Here is a 14,957-nt window from a genome sequence, read left to right as displayed (position 1 = left end):
GGAATGTCGTTATGTAAATTGTTCTAATCCCACTGTGGATGTATTAGACTGCATAATTGCATTGGGAACATAAAGATCCAGTGCATTCGGAAGGTATTCAGACCCCTTCACTTTTTCCAAAAACAGGTTTTTAGATTTTTTTTTTGCTTAATTATAAAAAAAAAATGAAATATCAGGGATGGTATTGACCAGGTGATGAACAGTGCCCGGTTTCATCCACACGTGACCCGTGGCATTCAGGCCAAAGAGCTCAATCTCTAATTTTATCAGACCAGGGAATCTTGTTTCTCATGGTCTATAGATTTGGCAAACTCCAAGCGGGTTGTCATGTGCCTTGTATTGAGGAGAGGCTTCTGTTTGACCACTCTACCATAAAGGCCTGATTGGTGGAGTGCCGCAGAGATGGTTGTCCTTTTGGAAGGTTCTCCCATCTCCACAGAGGAACTCTGGAGCTCTGTCAGAGTGAACATTGGGTTCTCGGTCACCACAACGGCTTGGTTTTTGCTCTGTCATGCCCAGTCAACTGTGGGACCTAATATAGACAGGTGATAAATAGCCATCACTAGCACATAGAGGCTGCTGCCTATATACATAGACTGGCCACTTTAATAAATGGAACACTAGTAACTTTAATGTTTACTGTTTACATATCTTGCATTACTCATCTCATATGTATATAGTGTATTCTATACTATTCTACTCTATGCCGCTCTGACATTGCTCGTTCATATATGTATATATTATTAATTCCATTCCTTACTTAGATTTGTGTGTATTGGGTATATGTTGGGAAATTGTTAGATATTACTGCACTGTCGTTGCTAGAAACACAAGCATTTCGCTACACCCACAATAACATCTGCTAATCACGTGTATGTGACCAATAACATTTTATTTTGATTTGATTTGTGTGCCTTTCCAAATCATGTCCAATCAATTGAATTTACCACAAATGGACTCCAATCAAGTTGTTGAAACATCTCAAGGGTGATCAATGGAAACAGTATTCACCTGAGCTCAATTTGGAGTCTCATAGCAAAGGGTCTGAATACTTATGTATTGTAAATAAGGTGTTTCTGTTTTTTTACTTTTAATAGTTTTGCAACATTTCTAAAATCCTGTTTTCACTTTGTAATTATGGGGTGTTGTGTGAAGATAGATTAGGATATTTTTTTTTAGAATAAGGCTGTAACTTTTTTTTAAAGTTTGGAAAAGTTAATGGGGTCTGAATACTTTCCGAATGCACTGTATTGGGTATCAGCCTACACAGTGACACCCACAGATTACATTTCCAAAGAATTTACACAAATATTATCATCATAGCTCTTATTGCAGGACTTTGACTGTGGGAAATCACCTCACCAGTCATTCAATTGTGTGTATTGGATAACAATTGAAACATGGATTGTGTATGTGTGCCATTCAGAGGAGTGAATGGGAAAGACAAAATATTTAAATGCCTTTGAAATGGGTATGGTAGTAGGTGCCAGGTGCACCGGCTTGAGTGTGTCAAAAACTGCAATGCTGCTGGGTTTTTCACGCTCAACAGTTTCCTGTGTGAATCAAGAATGGTCCACCACCAAAAGGACAACCAGACAACTTGACACAACTGTGGGAAGCATTGGAATCAACATGGGTCAGCATCCCCATGGAACACTATTGACACATTGTAGAGTCCATTCCTGGTGAATTGAAGCTGTTCTGAGAGCGAAAGGGGATGGAACTCAATATTAGGAAGGTGCTCCTAATGTTTTATACACTCAGTGTATGTACACCCCTAATGCAAGTATGCAGTCTAATACATACACAGTGCTATTTGAACTGTTGTTTTTTTGTTTACTGTTTGTCAAATTAATTATGTATTGTATTTATTTGTTAAGTTATATAACAACATTCCAACCTTGTTTCGCATGATCTAGTAATATTCCACTATTTGTATCCGTTTGGATCAGTTTCAGTGGGGAACTTTTATTTTGAATACGAACCGCAAATTCCAATGACGTCCTTATTATGGGTAGCTTCACACAGGCCAGGGGCACCAGGGAACCAATGGGCGCTGATTTACATTGTATACAGTGAGTAAGTAGTAAACTAGCTGTATTTTCTTCACAAATCCTGGGAGTGGAATCTTTTGCACCGAGAAACACAGAGGTAAAGGTCCGGACAAAAGCTGCAGGTACATTATCAGTTGCATATTTGAGTTTTTCAGCACAACAACAAGCAGTCAAGCTAGCTAAGTTTAGCTAACTAGCTTTAGCTAGCAGTGACGGTCTATGACCGTGTCATGTGACTTAACTAGCTTTTTTATTTAACTAGGCAAGTCAGTTAAGAACAATCGTTCTTTACAATGACGGCCTACCTGGCCAAACCCTCCCTTAACTCGGATCCTGGGCCAATTTTGCGCCGTCCTATGGGACTACCAATGACATTCGTGTGTAGAAAGCTAGTAACGTAGGTAACGTTACCGTGACTAGTTCTAAAAAGTTAGCTCTCGTGTCACCGCTAGTTTCCGCGTTTGGTGATTGTACTCAGCTGGACACATGCAGAAAGTGGCACCGCCAACGTTAAGCAACATGTTAGTTACGTTCTTCTGACTGGCCGTGTCGACATTGTCATTCATAGTTAACAGTAACGTTACAGCTAACAGGCAACTGTTTCTGCACCTGCTATCTAGCCAGCTACGTTTAATGTTTCTAGTTAACTAAGAAATATTATAACGTTCGCTATGTAGCGGTTAGTTACTATTTTAAATCCAAAGTGAGTGTTGCTTTCTAAGAATGCAACGCTAGGGTAAGCAGTGAAGCCAGCTCGCAATCAATTAAAATTAAAAGTTAGTCAATAGTTTTATTTTCATTCGATAAATTAGAACGTTATAGATGGGTACTAATTAGCATGTCCTCTTTTTTTAAGATGGCAAACTACTGACCTGACTACCGTTTACGTGTCCATTATGACATTTAGTCCGGCAGGTTTTGCATGGCACCGTTTGTATGTTTTTAGACACTCCAGTGGAGATTCCCAAAAATCTCCACCCACCCGGGGAAACCGGCCATGCCAAACGAAATTTCGCTGTTGCTTTCATTATTCTCTATATAGGCCTACATATACCACTGAAGTCAGACATTTAGGTCAACAACGCCCCCTGTTATGGAATAAAGTGTTCAACATGAAATGTCATTTACATCAATTCTGATCACGCTTGAATTGGTTGATTTTAAATAGCCAAATAACAACTACATCCATGCTTCTACACCTGCATTGTTTGGGGTTTTAGGCTGGGTTTCTGTACAACACTTTGTGACATCAGCTGATGTAAGAAGGGCTTTATAAATACATTTGACTGATTGATATCCAACATAACCAACCAGCTGTTACCAAAAGTTTTCCTCATCCCCTCATTTGAATATATTTATATGTCATCATGCCAATCGCTTCCTTCACTTAACAGGATTCATCAGCACCCTCATTTTAAAGTAAAACGTTACTTCAATGTCATGAGTAAAATGTTGAGGAAGAGTATATTGTTCTGTTCAGAGGTCTAAATGGTTAAAAAAAATTGTCACCTTAAACTTTTTTTATTTTTTATTGTTTTCCATAACGTGTATATGGTCTAATATCTGGTTATCTACAGGAAGCACTGTTTTACAGTTGGAGCCACAGTTTTGTGGTATTACCAGGAGATCAGAAAGAACAATTATGTTTGCCTACAAAGCAGGAATGTTCAAAGTCATAGATTAGTAGGCCTAAACACTGAGTGTACAAAACATTTTGGAACACCTACCTAATATTGAGTTGACACCCTTTTGTCCTCAGAACAGCCTTAATCTGTCAGGGCATGGACTCTACAAGGTGTCGAAAGCGTTCCACAGGGATGCTCGCCCATGTTGACTCCAATGCTTCCTACAAGTTGGCTGGAAGTCTTTTGGGTGGTGGACTATTCCTAATACACACGGGAAACTGTTGAGCCTGAAAAATCCAGCCTCGTTGCAGTTCTTGACCCTCTCGAGGCACTTAAATAATTTGTCTTGCCCATTCACTCTCTGAATGGCACACATACACAATCATTTTCTCAAGTCTTAAAAATCCTTCTTTAACCTGTCTCCTCGCCTTTATCGACACTGATTTGAAGTGGATTTAACAAGTGAAATCAATAAGGAATCATGGCTTTGTCAGTCTGTCATGGAAAGAGCAGGTGTTCCTAATATTTTGTATACTACAAGTGCACCTAACGTTCAAATTACTTAATTTCCTCCACCAGGAAGAGAGATTATGTTTAACAGTCATGAAGTTGTTATAGAAAATGTTTGGCAAGACCCTCTAGTCCTTCAAGTTTTCTTGAATGTCAGAGTGGATGCTTCCTCCCTCCATCTCCAGACATGCAGGGCTGGCTCTAGCCATTTGGGGGCCCTAAATGAGATTTGGTTGAGGGGCCCTGCACCTCAAAACATTTTAGTGTCCTTCCTCTTGACGGAAGAGAGACATTTTAGTTTTAAAAGTTTGTGACCTGCAATTCTACACATTTTGCGATGGGGTCCGGTGGAGAGAACATTGCAATTTTATAACCAGTTTCGCATTTGCAGTTCTACAGCTAATTTCCTGCAATTCTGCAACTTTTTCCAATGGGGTGGAAAGACATTTTTGCATTTTTAAAGGTAATTTCCTACAATTATATGCATTTTGTAATAACTTATGCCATGTTGTGATATCTGAGTGAAAATAACTAACAAAATCAATCTGGGCCCACTGGCAGCTGGGTGCCCTAAGCGACCACTTATGTCGCTTTTGCCTGGAATCGCACCTGCAGACATTGGTCAAGATTCCTGCACAAACAATGATTGTGTGGTGATGAACTAGCCTATCCAGCAGCATAGCTATCCCCCAAGTTTGTTAATTGCCACTGAATGGAAGAATGTGCATTGACATTTGTCTCTTTGGAATAGTGGCCCAGGTTCTTTATGCCACTCTTTGGAGTTTGCATTTAAAATAGTCCGAGTATTTTTTCTTAACAATAGTCAGCCTGTGTAATATCGTCACACTTATTTACTCCTTGTTAAGTCTTAGTAAAACAGAATCACCGGACAAGCAAGCGTGCCATGAGTTTAGGCTACATTCTTTTCCCCAGCAAATAAATAACTTGAAAGGACGGTTATCTTCCGTCGTGAGGTGTTTGCCTGCAATGCAGCTGCCTGGATCGATGCCCTCTGCGTTATTACATGTGGTGGCTGGCAGGGACCTATTCATGCCCTCCTATGTTTGTTTTCAGGAATGTCCGAAGTCCGTGTTGAGTCTGAGTCCAGGAAGGCTCCAGCCCAGGACATGCAAATGGGTTCATCTTTGGAGGCTGAGAATACTGAGGACATTCGAAGAGAGAGCAAGGAGGATGCTCACAGCTTTGATTGTACTGACTATGTACTGAACAATGAAGTGCCTCATGATGACAGAGCAGAAAACGACAGTGATGTTCAAAATGACAATATTCAGAGCAACAAAATTACACAAACCAGTGTGAATGCTGAGCATGATGATGATGTTCCAAACACTAGTGGCAATGCACATTCTGACAATGCCGGTGCTAAAAGGGAAAATTGCCATACAGTGACTACTGATAATGATACACCAAAGGAACAAAAGAAAAATGAAGATACTCATACAAAGGTGACATTTATCTTCAATGCAGAGAACAGCTCTAGGAATCATTAATTCCAGCACTCTGGTTCATGTTGCTATATGTCACAAAAACATGGATAGCATTACACCATAGTTCAGGATATCATTATTTTTATGATATCCAATGCTGATATAGCTTATGAACTATTCCTTAACAAAATACAACATGAACTTGAGTTAATGCTCTGAATCAATAATTATTGATTTTAAATTTCCTTTAATTGTTGATCCCTTTTTTTTGTTGGTGCTTTCCCCTTACGTTTCAAATTTGTCTGTTTGGTGCAACTCTAGTAGGTGTTTGGGCTAGTGCATTTGTGTTGTTGGTTTAAATGTTCCGTAACCATCTTAGTTTTACAAGGTATACTTCCTGGTTAGTTGTTGTCCTGTGGTGTCTGGTAGCACCAGTGAAAATGCTGGTGATGGCCTATGCTTCCTGTGAATTCCCCTGCATGCATTCTAATGCCAACACAATTGTTTAATTAAATTAGTATTTTAATTGATTAACTTTAATTGAGTTGTGTTTACAGGTACATGCCATGATGCTATGTTTGCCTTCGACTCTCAGCATACCAGCAGCCACCTTTATGCAGTAGTGACACAATTGTTCCATCCTAGCCATGATGTGGCCTGTACGTGTGACTGATCCCAGCAATTGTAACACGGAACCCAAACCGGCTGCGCGCGTACGCCATCGTGCATACATTTATTTTGTCCCCCTACACCAAACGCGATGACGACACGCAGGTCAAAATATCAAAACAATCTCTGAACCAATTACATTCATTTGGGAACAGGTCGAAAAGCATTAAACCTTTATGGCAATTTAGCATGTTAGCTTGCACTTGCTAGCTAATTTGTCTTTTTAGCTAGTTTGCTGTTGCTAGCTAATTTGTCCTGGGATAGAAACATTGAGTTGTTATTTTACCTGAAATGCACAAGGACCTCTACTCCGACAATTAATCCACAGATAAAATGGTCAACCGAATCGTTTCTAGTCATCTCTCCTCCTTCCACGCTTTTTCATGTTTGAACATATATGGTGATTGGCATCTAAACATTCATAGTATTACTACACTGACTGGCAACACAGTTCGTCTTTCAATCACCCACTTGGTTATAAACAACGAGGACATGGGAGAGGCAGGACTTGCAGTGTGATCTGTGCCAGAAATAGAAAGAAAGGAGTTCTATTTTAGCCCTTGGCAACACAGACGCTCATTGGCGTGCGCGAGCAGTGTGGGTGCAATAATTAAATAACATAGATGTCTACATTTATTTTGCAACGCACGCGAGCGGCGTATAAGAATCCCACCCAGTGTTTCCTGTGTGTGTGGATACAGCACCCTGAATTGGATAGGCCTGTCACATGGCTGGGTAATTGCTGTAGGCAGAGTGATTTGCACAGCTACCTCGATGTTCCCAGTCAATGTCAGATCCCCTGCTGCTGTATTCAACCACTCCAAGCTGTTAGTTCGATGCAGATTCACTTGGGTCGCTGCCAACGTCAAATGAGTAATTGTGCATCATAATGGAGTGTGCCTCAGGTGGTGATGCCCTCCAGAAGTGTTGTGGCTTCATAATAACTGCCTCTTTTTTTTGATAGGAAGGCTATAGTTTATGCACTTGATTTCTGTAATGGGCTGCGTGAAGTCGTCACATACTATGCAATCACTTTACCCGTCTCACTAGTAAGCCCCGGTTGCCTTACGTTCTGCCCTGCTCTTTAAGAAGCGAGCCTTGGTTTTCTCCCTCAGTTCAGCTGATCAGGAAGCTGCTGTTGTTATCCTTCCCTCCCCCAACTTGTCAGCTAGTTTCCAGGCTACTGAACTCCAGGGGCCTGAGCTCTGCCTCTCTGATATGCCAAACCTTGCCCCCATGTTCACCCTTTCAGTACCGTAGAACCATTTCTGTGTCTTGTAACAAGTTTTTGTTCTTCGGGAATTGGTACTGCTATATTGGCTTGTTAAAACTCGTACTCTGGGAAGACTAGATGGATGGGAGTCTGTCTTATCTACCTCAACAGTTAGACAAGCCTACCTGTAGCCACAGGTAGGCTTGTCTAACTGTTGAGGTAGATAAGACAGACTCCCATCCATCTAGTCTTCCCAGAGTACCTGCCTGCCTGAATGTGGGCGTCTTGTGGCCTTTTTAAATATTCACGTTGTGTGTTATCTGATACCTGGTTCTCTCTGCACCTTTGGCACACTCCGCTGCCAAAGCAGTCCAAATAATTTCACGAAGCTCGTTGTTTCTTATGGAGCTGGTTTTTGGCAATGTTTAAAACAAGTCCAATGACAGAGAATATCTTCATACACTAAATCATATTGAACTATTGGAAATGCATTAGGACCTATGCTTTGTCCTAATGCAACGGAATAAGGAGAAAGTATACTGGCTCACTTCTTCCCCGGATGAGCTTCCAAAATATTATTTGTCTTTATTAGGTTTTGTCTTCTGGAGCGGTTCATGTACTCATGCACATACCAAATGACAAACACATAAACAAAGCAGTGCTCTGTGTTTGTGCTTGTTTATAGTGTATTTTCCCATTTGTGTGGCGTGTGAAATAATAGTCATATTTAGGCAGCAACAAATTGTATGTGTATCCTCCAGATAGCCTACTCTTGGTTCATGAACTTGATCTCATCTGGTTCCAATGAAGCAGACCTGTCCCTTTCGCCGGTTGATTTTGGCTCACTCTGTGATGCCATTTTAAATCTTCTTAAGGGCTTGGCTCATCCTCTCATTTTGATGTTAGCATTAGCACTGCTTGATCTCGTTAGCATGGTCTGTGAATGGAGCATTTACGCTTACCTGCACTTCACACAAGCATTTACGCTAGTGCTAGCCTTCCTTGGCTAGTTATCTAGTGGCGGCTATCTGCATTATTTAGACAAAAGTCCAAGGGCAACTGAGGGGCGGAGTTCATGTTCGACTTTGGTATTTCCAAGTAATAATAAACCCTTGACAATGGCAAGGGACCATGCCAAGTGCCAACCTCCTACCACATTAGTTTCAGAAATGCAGATAATATAGCTGCTATGACTTAGCTTTATACTAACTGGGTGCTATAAAAGTGTTAGCCTTCCACTATGCCGAGTTGGGTATCCTGGCCCTAAAAATGCTAGGTTTTTGTCATCCAGGCTTTTTTTTAAAGTGTGATGTGTGAACACCATTCTACTGTGTCCAACTTGCAAGAGGAAGTTATGGTCGTGTTTTAAGTTAATGTGTCAACGCCTGACTTACTGACGTAATACAGCTGCCTATGCTATTAACATTTATAGCCGGCATCAAGTTATTAACCACCGTTCCAGTAATTCCTTATGGGTCAATGATGACAATGTCACAAGGTTTTCTACCTACAGACTATAGCCTAATAATCCTTTTTTATTTCCTAATAGAGAATTTGGAATTTATGAATCTTTGAATCTTTGAAGTGTTTCAATGAATAGTTATTTAAAATTGTAGCTGTCCTTGACCCATGCTTTAAGCAAAGCATTTAAACACACAGATTCATGCTTAATTGACCAACACAATTCCTGCTGCATGAACAGGGTTGGTGTTGCTGCTTTAGCAAGTACGCCCATCTGTATTTTTAGCCTTTTCAGACAGTGACTCAGACAGTCAGTGTGGTTCTTTGGGAAAAGGTGTGAATGTGCTGCTTTTCACAGTCCTACATATTCTCCCTATGGGTGACGACATGTGACTGAAGTATCTAAATGGCTTGAAGGGGTGCCCTTTGACTCTCTTCTTAACAATATCATACCAGACATTTAGCCCTATCTGTTTTGACAACTGGAACTTTTGTTTGGTCTGGTATGTGGACATTGTTTTTTGTATATTTACTGACAGCGGCTTCACCCTTGTATGTTGAATTTGCCTTGCCCAGATTCCATGGCGTCATGAAGCAGTACAATAAATCTGCTTGACCCAGATAGTTCTGCTTTGTCTGAGATAATGAGGCAATTTGAGAATCTGTTCTTCAGTCATAACACAACATCTAATCCTAAAGGACTAAGGACATGGTTGGATTTTTTTTTGCCCTGATAGCTATGGGAGACCTGGAATGGTCTTGGAGAAGCCCACGTAAAAGCATTGCCATGGAGAATGGTTGGATCTTTGGAACAACCGAAGGATCATGTGTTTATTCCAGTTCTATTTATGTAGATTAGAAATGGTTAATTTGGTTGTTAGGTTCTAACTAAACATAGTTAAACTCAGACGTTTAATCACGCTCAAACCGAGTTTATTCACCCACTGGGTCATACAGCTGCATAAGACAAACTCATTTCCGTGTGTGTGTGTGTGTGTGTGTGTGTGTGTGTGTGTGTGTGTGTGTGTGTGTGTGTGTGTGTGTACATGCATACAGTTTATGGCCCACATCACTTAATTTCCTGCCTAACAATAAAGATGTAATGTTTCGAGAGAAGGAGACTCCACCCAAATTGGGGTGTAATGGGTGTAATGTATGTATGTGTGTGTATATATATATATATACATACATACATACATACATTACACCCCAATTTGGGTGGAGTCTCCTTCTCTCGAAACATTACATCTTTATTGTTAGGCAGGAAATTAAGTGATGTGGGCCATAAACTGTCCTCTAACCTGACCTCGGCCCCCTTCCTCACTAAACCACATCTCTCCATCCTTCTCAGTGCTCTAAAAAACATTTGATGTTTTCCTATTATTCTTGTTCTATGAAGTGGTCAGGTGAGCTTGCATGTGAGGTAACTTGTGTAATTCTCTGAAGGTTGACTGATCTCCTTTTATGCAATAACTCAGCTTGAGACTGTTTAAAAACCATCCTAATACATTGAGATAACATCCTGCAGTATTGTTCATCATTTCTGGTGGCAGTGACCACAAGATGGCAGCCCATAGTTATCAAATTCTTTTGAGAGCCCTCTACTTATAGACAAACTTTAGGTTAAAAGCATAGGCCTACAGCTTCACTCGTGCACACTTGGAAGAGGAAATTGAGCTAAGTCTCATGCAATGTATGAAACACTGTTTAATATCTTACCATATCTGTTTGTGATTTCAGGACAGCACTATGGATGAGGAGGTCCACAGGAGCCCTGCGGCAGAGATATCGGTCACCAGCAATGGAGACTTGGAGGAGAGCCACGAGGATGTGTTCAGGGTAAAGGCTGGAAAGAGCATCCCCTTTGGCACTGCACTCACTCACCACACTACACATAATTACATGCACGCACTGCTTCTCAAAACTGAGTTTGCACTTGAGTTTTTTTTATTTGGAAGGGAACCACATTATTGCGAGATAATAACGAGGAGAGAATGAATAGCTAGGCTTAAGCAACTTTGCAATCAGAGCCAGTGGGACAATGCACTGCTCGATTGGGCAAGTGGATACACAATGCTACTAGAGCTTACAGCCAAGCTTTACAAAAGGAGTTTATTTTACTTCCTGGAACATGTCGAAATCAGCAGTTTGCCCAAGTCAGAGCCACACCAGCCTCCACATAATGAATAGCCCTGCACTGACTGGCATAATTTCTATAGTCATTCGTAAAGCACAGATGGCTTGGCTTCCATTACTCTTGTTAAAAATAAAAAAATCCACAAATGTAATGATGGATAAATTGGGCAAGAAATACCTTGACACCCAGCGCCATAGTAATATGTTAATAACGCATATATTTGGACCTGCTGTGACATATGGTATATTGTGATATTTTATTGCTGGTTATGACGCCTACATGAGTGTCAAAACCCACAAAAGCTACCATACAAGGCAAACCATTACATTACACCATAGCCTAAGTATCAACAGTACGTACAGTCGCCAAATTTTTGAGAATGACACAAATATTAATTTTCAAAGTCTGCTGCCTCAGTTTGTATGATGGCAATTTGCATATACTCCAGAATGTTATGAAGAATGATCAGATTAATTTCAAAGTCCCTCTTTGCCATGCAAATGAACTGAAACCCCAAGAAACATTTCTACTGCATTTCAGCCCTGCCACAAAAGGACCAGCTGACATCATGTCAGTGATTCTCTCGTTAACACAGGTGTGAGTGTTGACGAGGACAAGGCTGGTGATCACTCTGTCATGCTGATTGAGTTCGAATAACAGACTGGACGCTTCAAAAGGAGGCTGGTGCTTGGAATCATTGTTCTTCCTCTGTCAACCATGGTTACCTGCAAGGATACACGTGCCGCCAGCATTGCTTTGCACAAAAGGGGCTTCACAGGCAAAGATATTGCTGCCAGTAAGATTGCACCTAAATCAACCATTTATCAGATAATCAAGAACTTCAAGGAGAGCGGTTCAATTGTTGTGAAGAAGGCTTCAGGTCGCCCAAGAAAGTCCAGCAAGCGCCAGGACCGTCTCCTAAAGTTGATTCAGCTGCGGGATTGGGGCACCACCAGTACAGAGCTTGCTCAGGAATGTCAGCTGGCAGGTGTGAGTGCATCTGCACGCACGGTGAGGCGAAGACTTTTGGAGGATGGCCTGGTGTCAAGAAGGGCAGCAAATAAGCCACTTCTCTCCAGGAAAAACATCAGGGACAGACCTGATATTCTGCAACGGGTACAGGGATTGGACTGCTAAGGACTGGAGTAAAGTATTTTTCTCTGATTGAATCCCCTTCCGATTGTTATGGGCATCCGGAAAAAAGCTTGTCCGGAGACGACGAGGTGAGCGCTACTATCAGTCCTGTGTCATGCCAACAGTAAAGCATCCTGAGACCGTTCATGTGTGGGGTTGCTTCTCAGCCAAGGGAGTGGGCTCACTCACAATTTTGCCTAAGAACACAGCCATGAAAAAAGAATGGTACTAACACATCCTCCGAGAGCAACTTCTCCCAACCATCCTGGAACAGTTTGGTGACGAACAATGCCTTTTCCAGAATGATGGAGCACCTTGCCATAAGGCAAAAGTGGCTCGGGGAACAAAACATCGATATTTTGGGTCCATGGCCAGTAAGCTCGCTAGACCTTAATCCCAATGAGAACTTGTGGTCAATCCTTAAGAGACGGGTGGACAAACAAAACCCCACAAATTCTGACAAACTCCAAGCATTGATTATGCATGAATGGGCTGCCATCAGTCAGGATGTGGCCCAGAAGTTAATTGACATCATGCCAGGGCGGATTGCAGAGGTCTTGAAAAAGAAGGACCAACACTGCAAATATTGACTCTTTGCATCAACTTCATGTAATTGTTAATAAAAGCCTTTGAAACGTATGAAATGCTTGTAATTATACTTCAGTATTCCATTGTAACATCTGACAAAAATATCTAAAGACACTGAAGCAGCAAACTTTGTGGAAATTAATATTGTGTCATTCTCAATTTTTGGAATGACTGTATGTTTATGTTATAAAATTATAAATGATATTGCGCACACATTGATGTCAGACATGCACCTACCCCAATGCGCTGTTGCTGATGAATGCAAGAGCTGATTTCAGGAGCAGGACAAGACGCCCTCTTTTTGACTAATGACGGATTTAAAGAAATGTATGCGATAGGCTTATCTGGCTTATATGATTGATTGGTCATAATGCTTCTTGACATTGTTAAGGTATTTTCTTAGTCCAAGTAAAATGACAGGATGGTCATAATGTTTCATGACCGTATCATAAAGTATATCTTCTGTAAGTTATTTAAAAAATGATGAAAAAACATGACCGTAAAGAGTTCATTACAACAACAAAGGATTTAAAATATAAACTTTCAAACCAAAGGAAACTTCTTGGCTGAAAAAATATATAATTTTAATAAATGTGTGGTTTGACACTTATGCAGGTGTCATAACCCACCATAAAATAACGCAATATATGTCACAACACTAAATATAGGGGTCATGACTGTATAACTTGTCATAATATCAGCTGTCATGACATATGACATGGTCATGACCATGACACTGGGTGTCAAGTAAAGGGTTACCAAATTATCTCCCCAGCAATGATAGTCTAGGCCTATTTGTCAAAGATAGTCTTAACCCTATTCCTAGTGCCATACAATTATTCAATAAAGGATTTCATGTCATATAGCTTGCCACTGTAGCTACATGATTGTAGTTGTAATAATTAGGATCAGGCAGCAGGTATTCTCCTCCACTCTCTGAGGAGGATAATTGGTTGTCAGTTGTGTTGCATTGACATGACATTTTTGGCCGATATCCGATATTTGCCCTGCCAAAAAAACGATAACGATATTTAACATTTTTTGCATCCTTTTTAAACATTCTTGTACAGTTAAATAGTTAACACATGGATGTAGCGGTCTAAGGCACTGCATCTCAATGCAAGAGGCGTCACTACAGTCCCTGGTTCGAAACCAGGCTGTATTACATCTGACCGTGATTGGGAGTCCCAAAAGGCGGCACACAATTGGCCCAGCGTTGTCCGGATTTGGCCAGGGTAGGCTGTCATTGTAAATAAAGGTTACACATACCACACTGACCAAAAAGTTATTTTGTTAGCATTTACGTATGTCCCCTTTTTTAATATAACCAGATTGTTTTCTCATGCAACACATGTGAATTACTTTACTACCTCACATTCATCCTGCAATGATAATTAGTATGATGGATACCTTCGGCTTTGTATGACATAAGTTACGTTGAGATTCCATCTTAATTCGCTCTAACTTCATGGAAAAAGGTTTATTCAGTAAATATAGCAGCAACTCTCATACTGAGAAGATAAAAAAACAAATATTCAGACCTTAAGGGCTGTTTTATTTCAAATGTAGTACCAGAACGGAGAAATTCGAATAAGTGTGTTATAGTTAAATCGTTAGGGAAAGTTAACCAAAAGTGGACACACTCCAATCAGTTTCTGAGACAATTGCCCAGACTTTGTAGACAGTTTAATAACGCTTAAATCTCATTTTTGTCAAATGCTCCATTACAGGGACCAGCCCAATACCTACGTACGTCTACGTATGTGTTGTTTAAGTTGCGTCTTATTATATTCCCAGTATTACTTTATCAATCCTCTAATAGATTATGCACACATACAATTCATCATATTTTCATATCTTCACATAATCCAAAAAGAATGTTAGAAATTCTTAGGTACTCACATCAACCAATTCATTGGCTCAGAAATCTCCCAGCGGGAAAACTCCCCTGAAAGTTTCCGGACACGGCCTTGCTGGTCGCAGGAATAATGCTCTTCACGTTCTCTAGACTTCCAGAAATTATAGACTTGCCTCTACTTTCTAAAATAACACCCCTCTCTCAATACCACCCTGAGATATTCTGTGATGGACAGAACCCCAAGATAACATTATCTCAAT

General features: G+C 40.6%; 1 protein-coding gene across 4 annotated transcripts in view; it reads left to right on the top strand.

Moving 5' to 3' along the window:
- The first annotated feature begins 2,009 nt into the window (after nt 1–2,009).
- Nucleotides 2,010–14,957, top strand: part of LOC118362888 (arfaptin-1-like) — a 35,191-nt gene continuing 22,243 nt past the window's right edge. Inside the window, exons 1-3 of one of the 4 annotated variants that reach the window (XM_035743599.1) lie at nt 2,011–2,176; nt 5,264–5,655; nt 10,721–10,819. In XM_035743599.1, coding sequence (XP_035599492.1) covers nt 5,266–5,655; nt 10,721–10,819 — 489 coding nt within the window. In that variant the 5' untranslated portion in view covers nt 2,011–2,176; nt 5,264–5,265. Of the gene's footprint in view, nt 2,177–5,263; nt 5,656–10,720; nt 10,820–14,957 lie in introns of all 4 variants that reach the window. The other 3 variants (XM_035743600.2, XM_035743601.2, XM_035743602.2) reach the window with 3 other exon arrangements.

Source organism: Oncorhynchus keta, chromosome 29 (genome assembly GCF_023373465.1).
Source record: "Oncorhynchus keta strain PuntledgeMale-10-30-2019 chromosome 29, Oket_V2, whole genome shotgun sequence".
NCBI classification, from domain to species: domain Eukaryota; kingdom Metazoa; phylum Chordata; class Actinopteri; order Salmoniformes; family Salmonidae; genus Oncorhynchus; species Oncorhynchus keta.
Note: the sequence above shows the minus strand (reverse complement) of the source record. Positions and strands in the feature narration are given on the sequence as shown.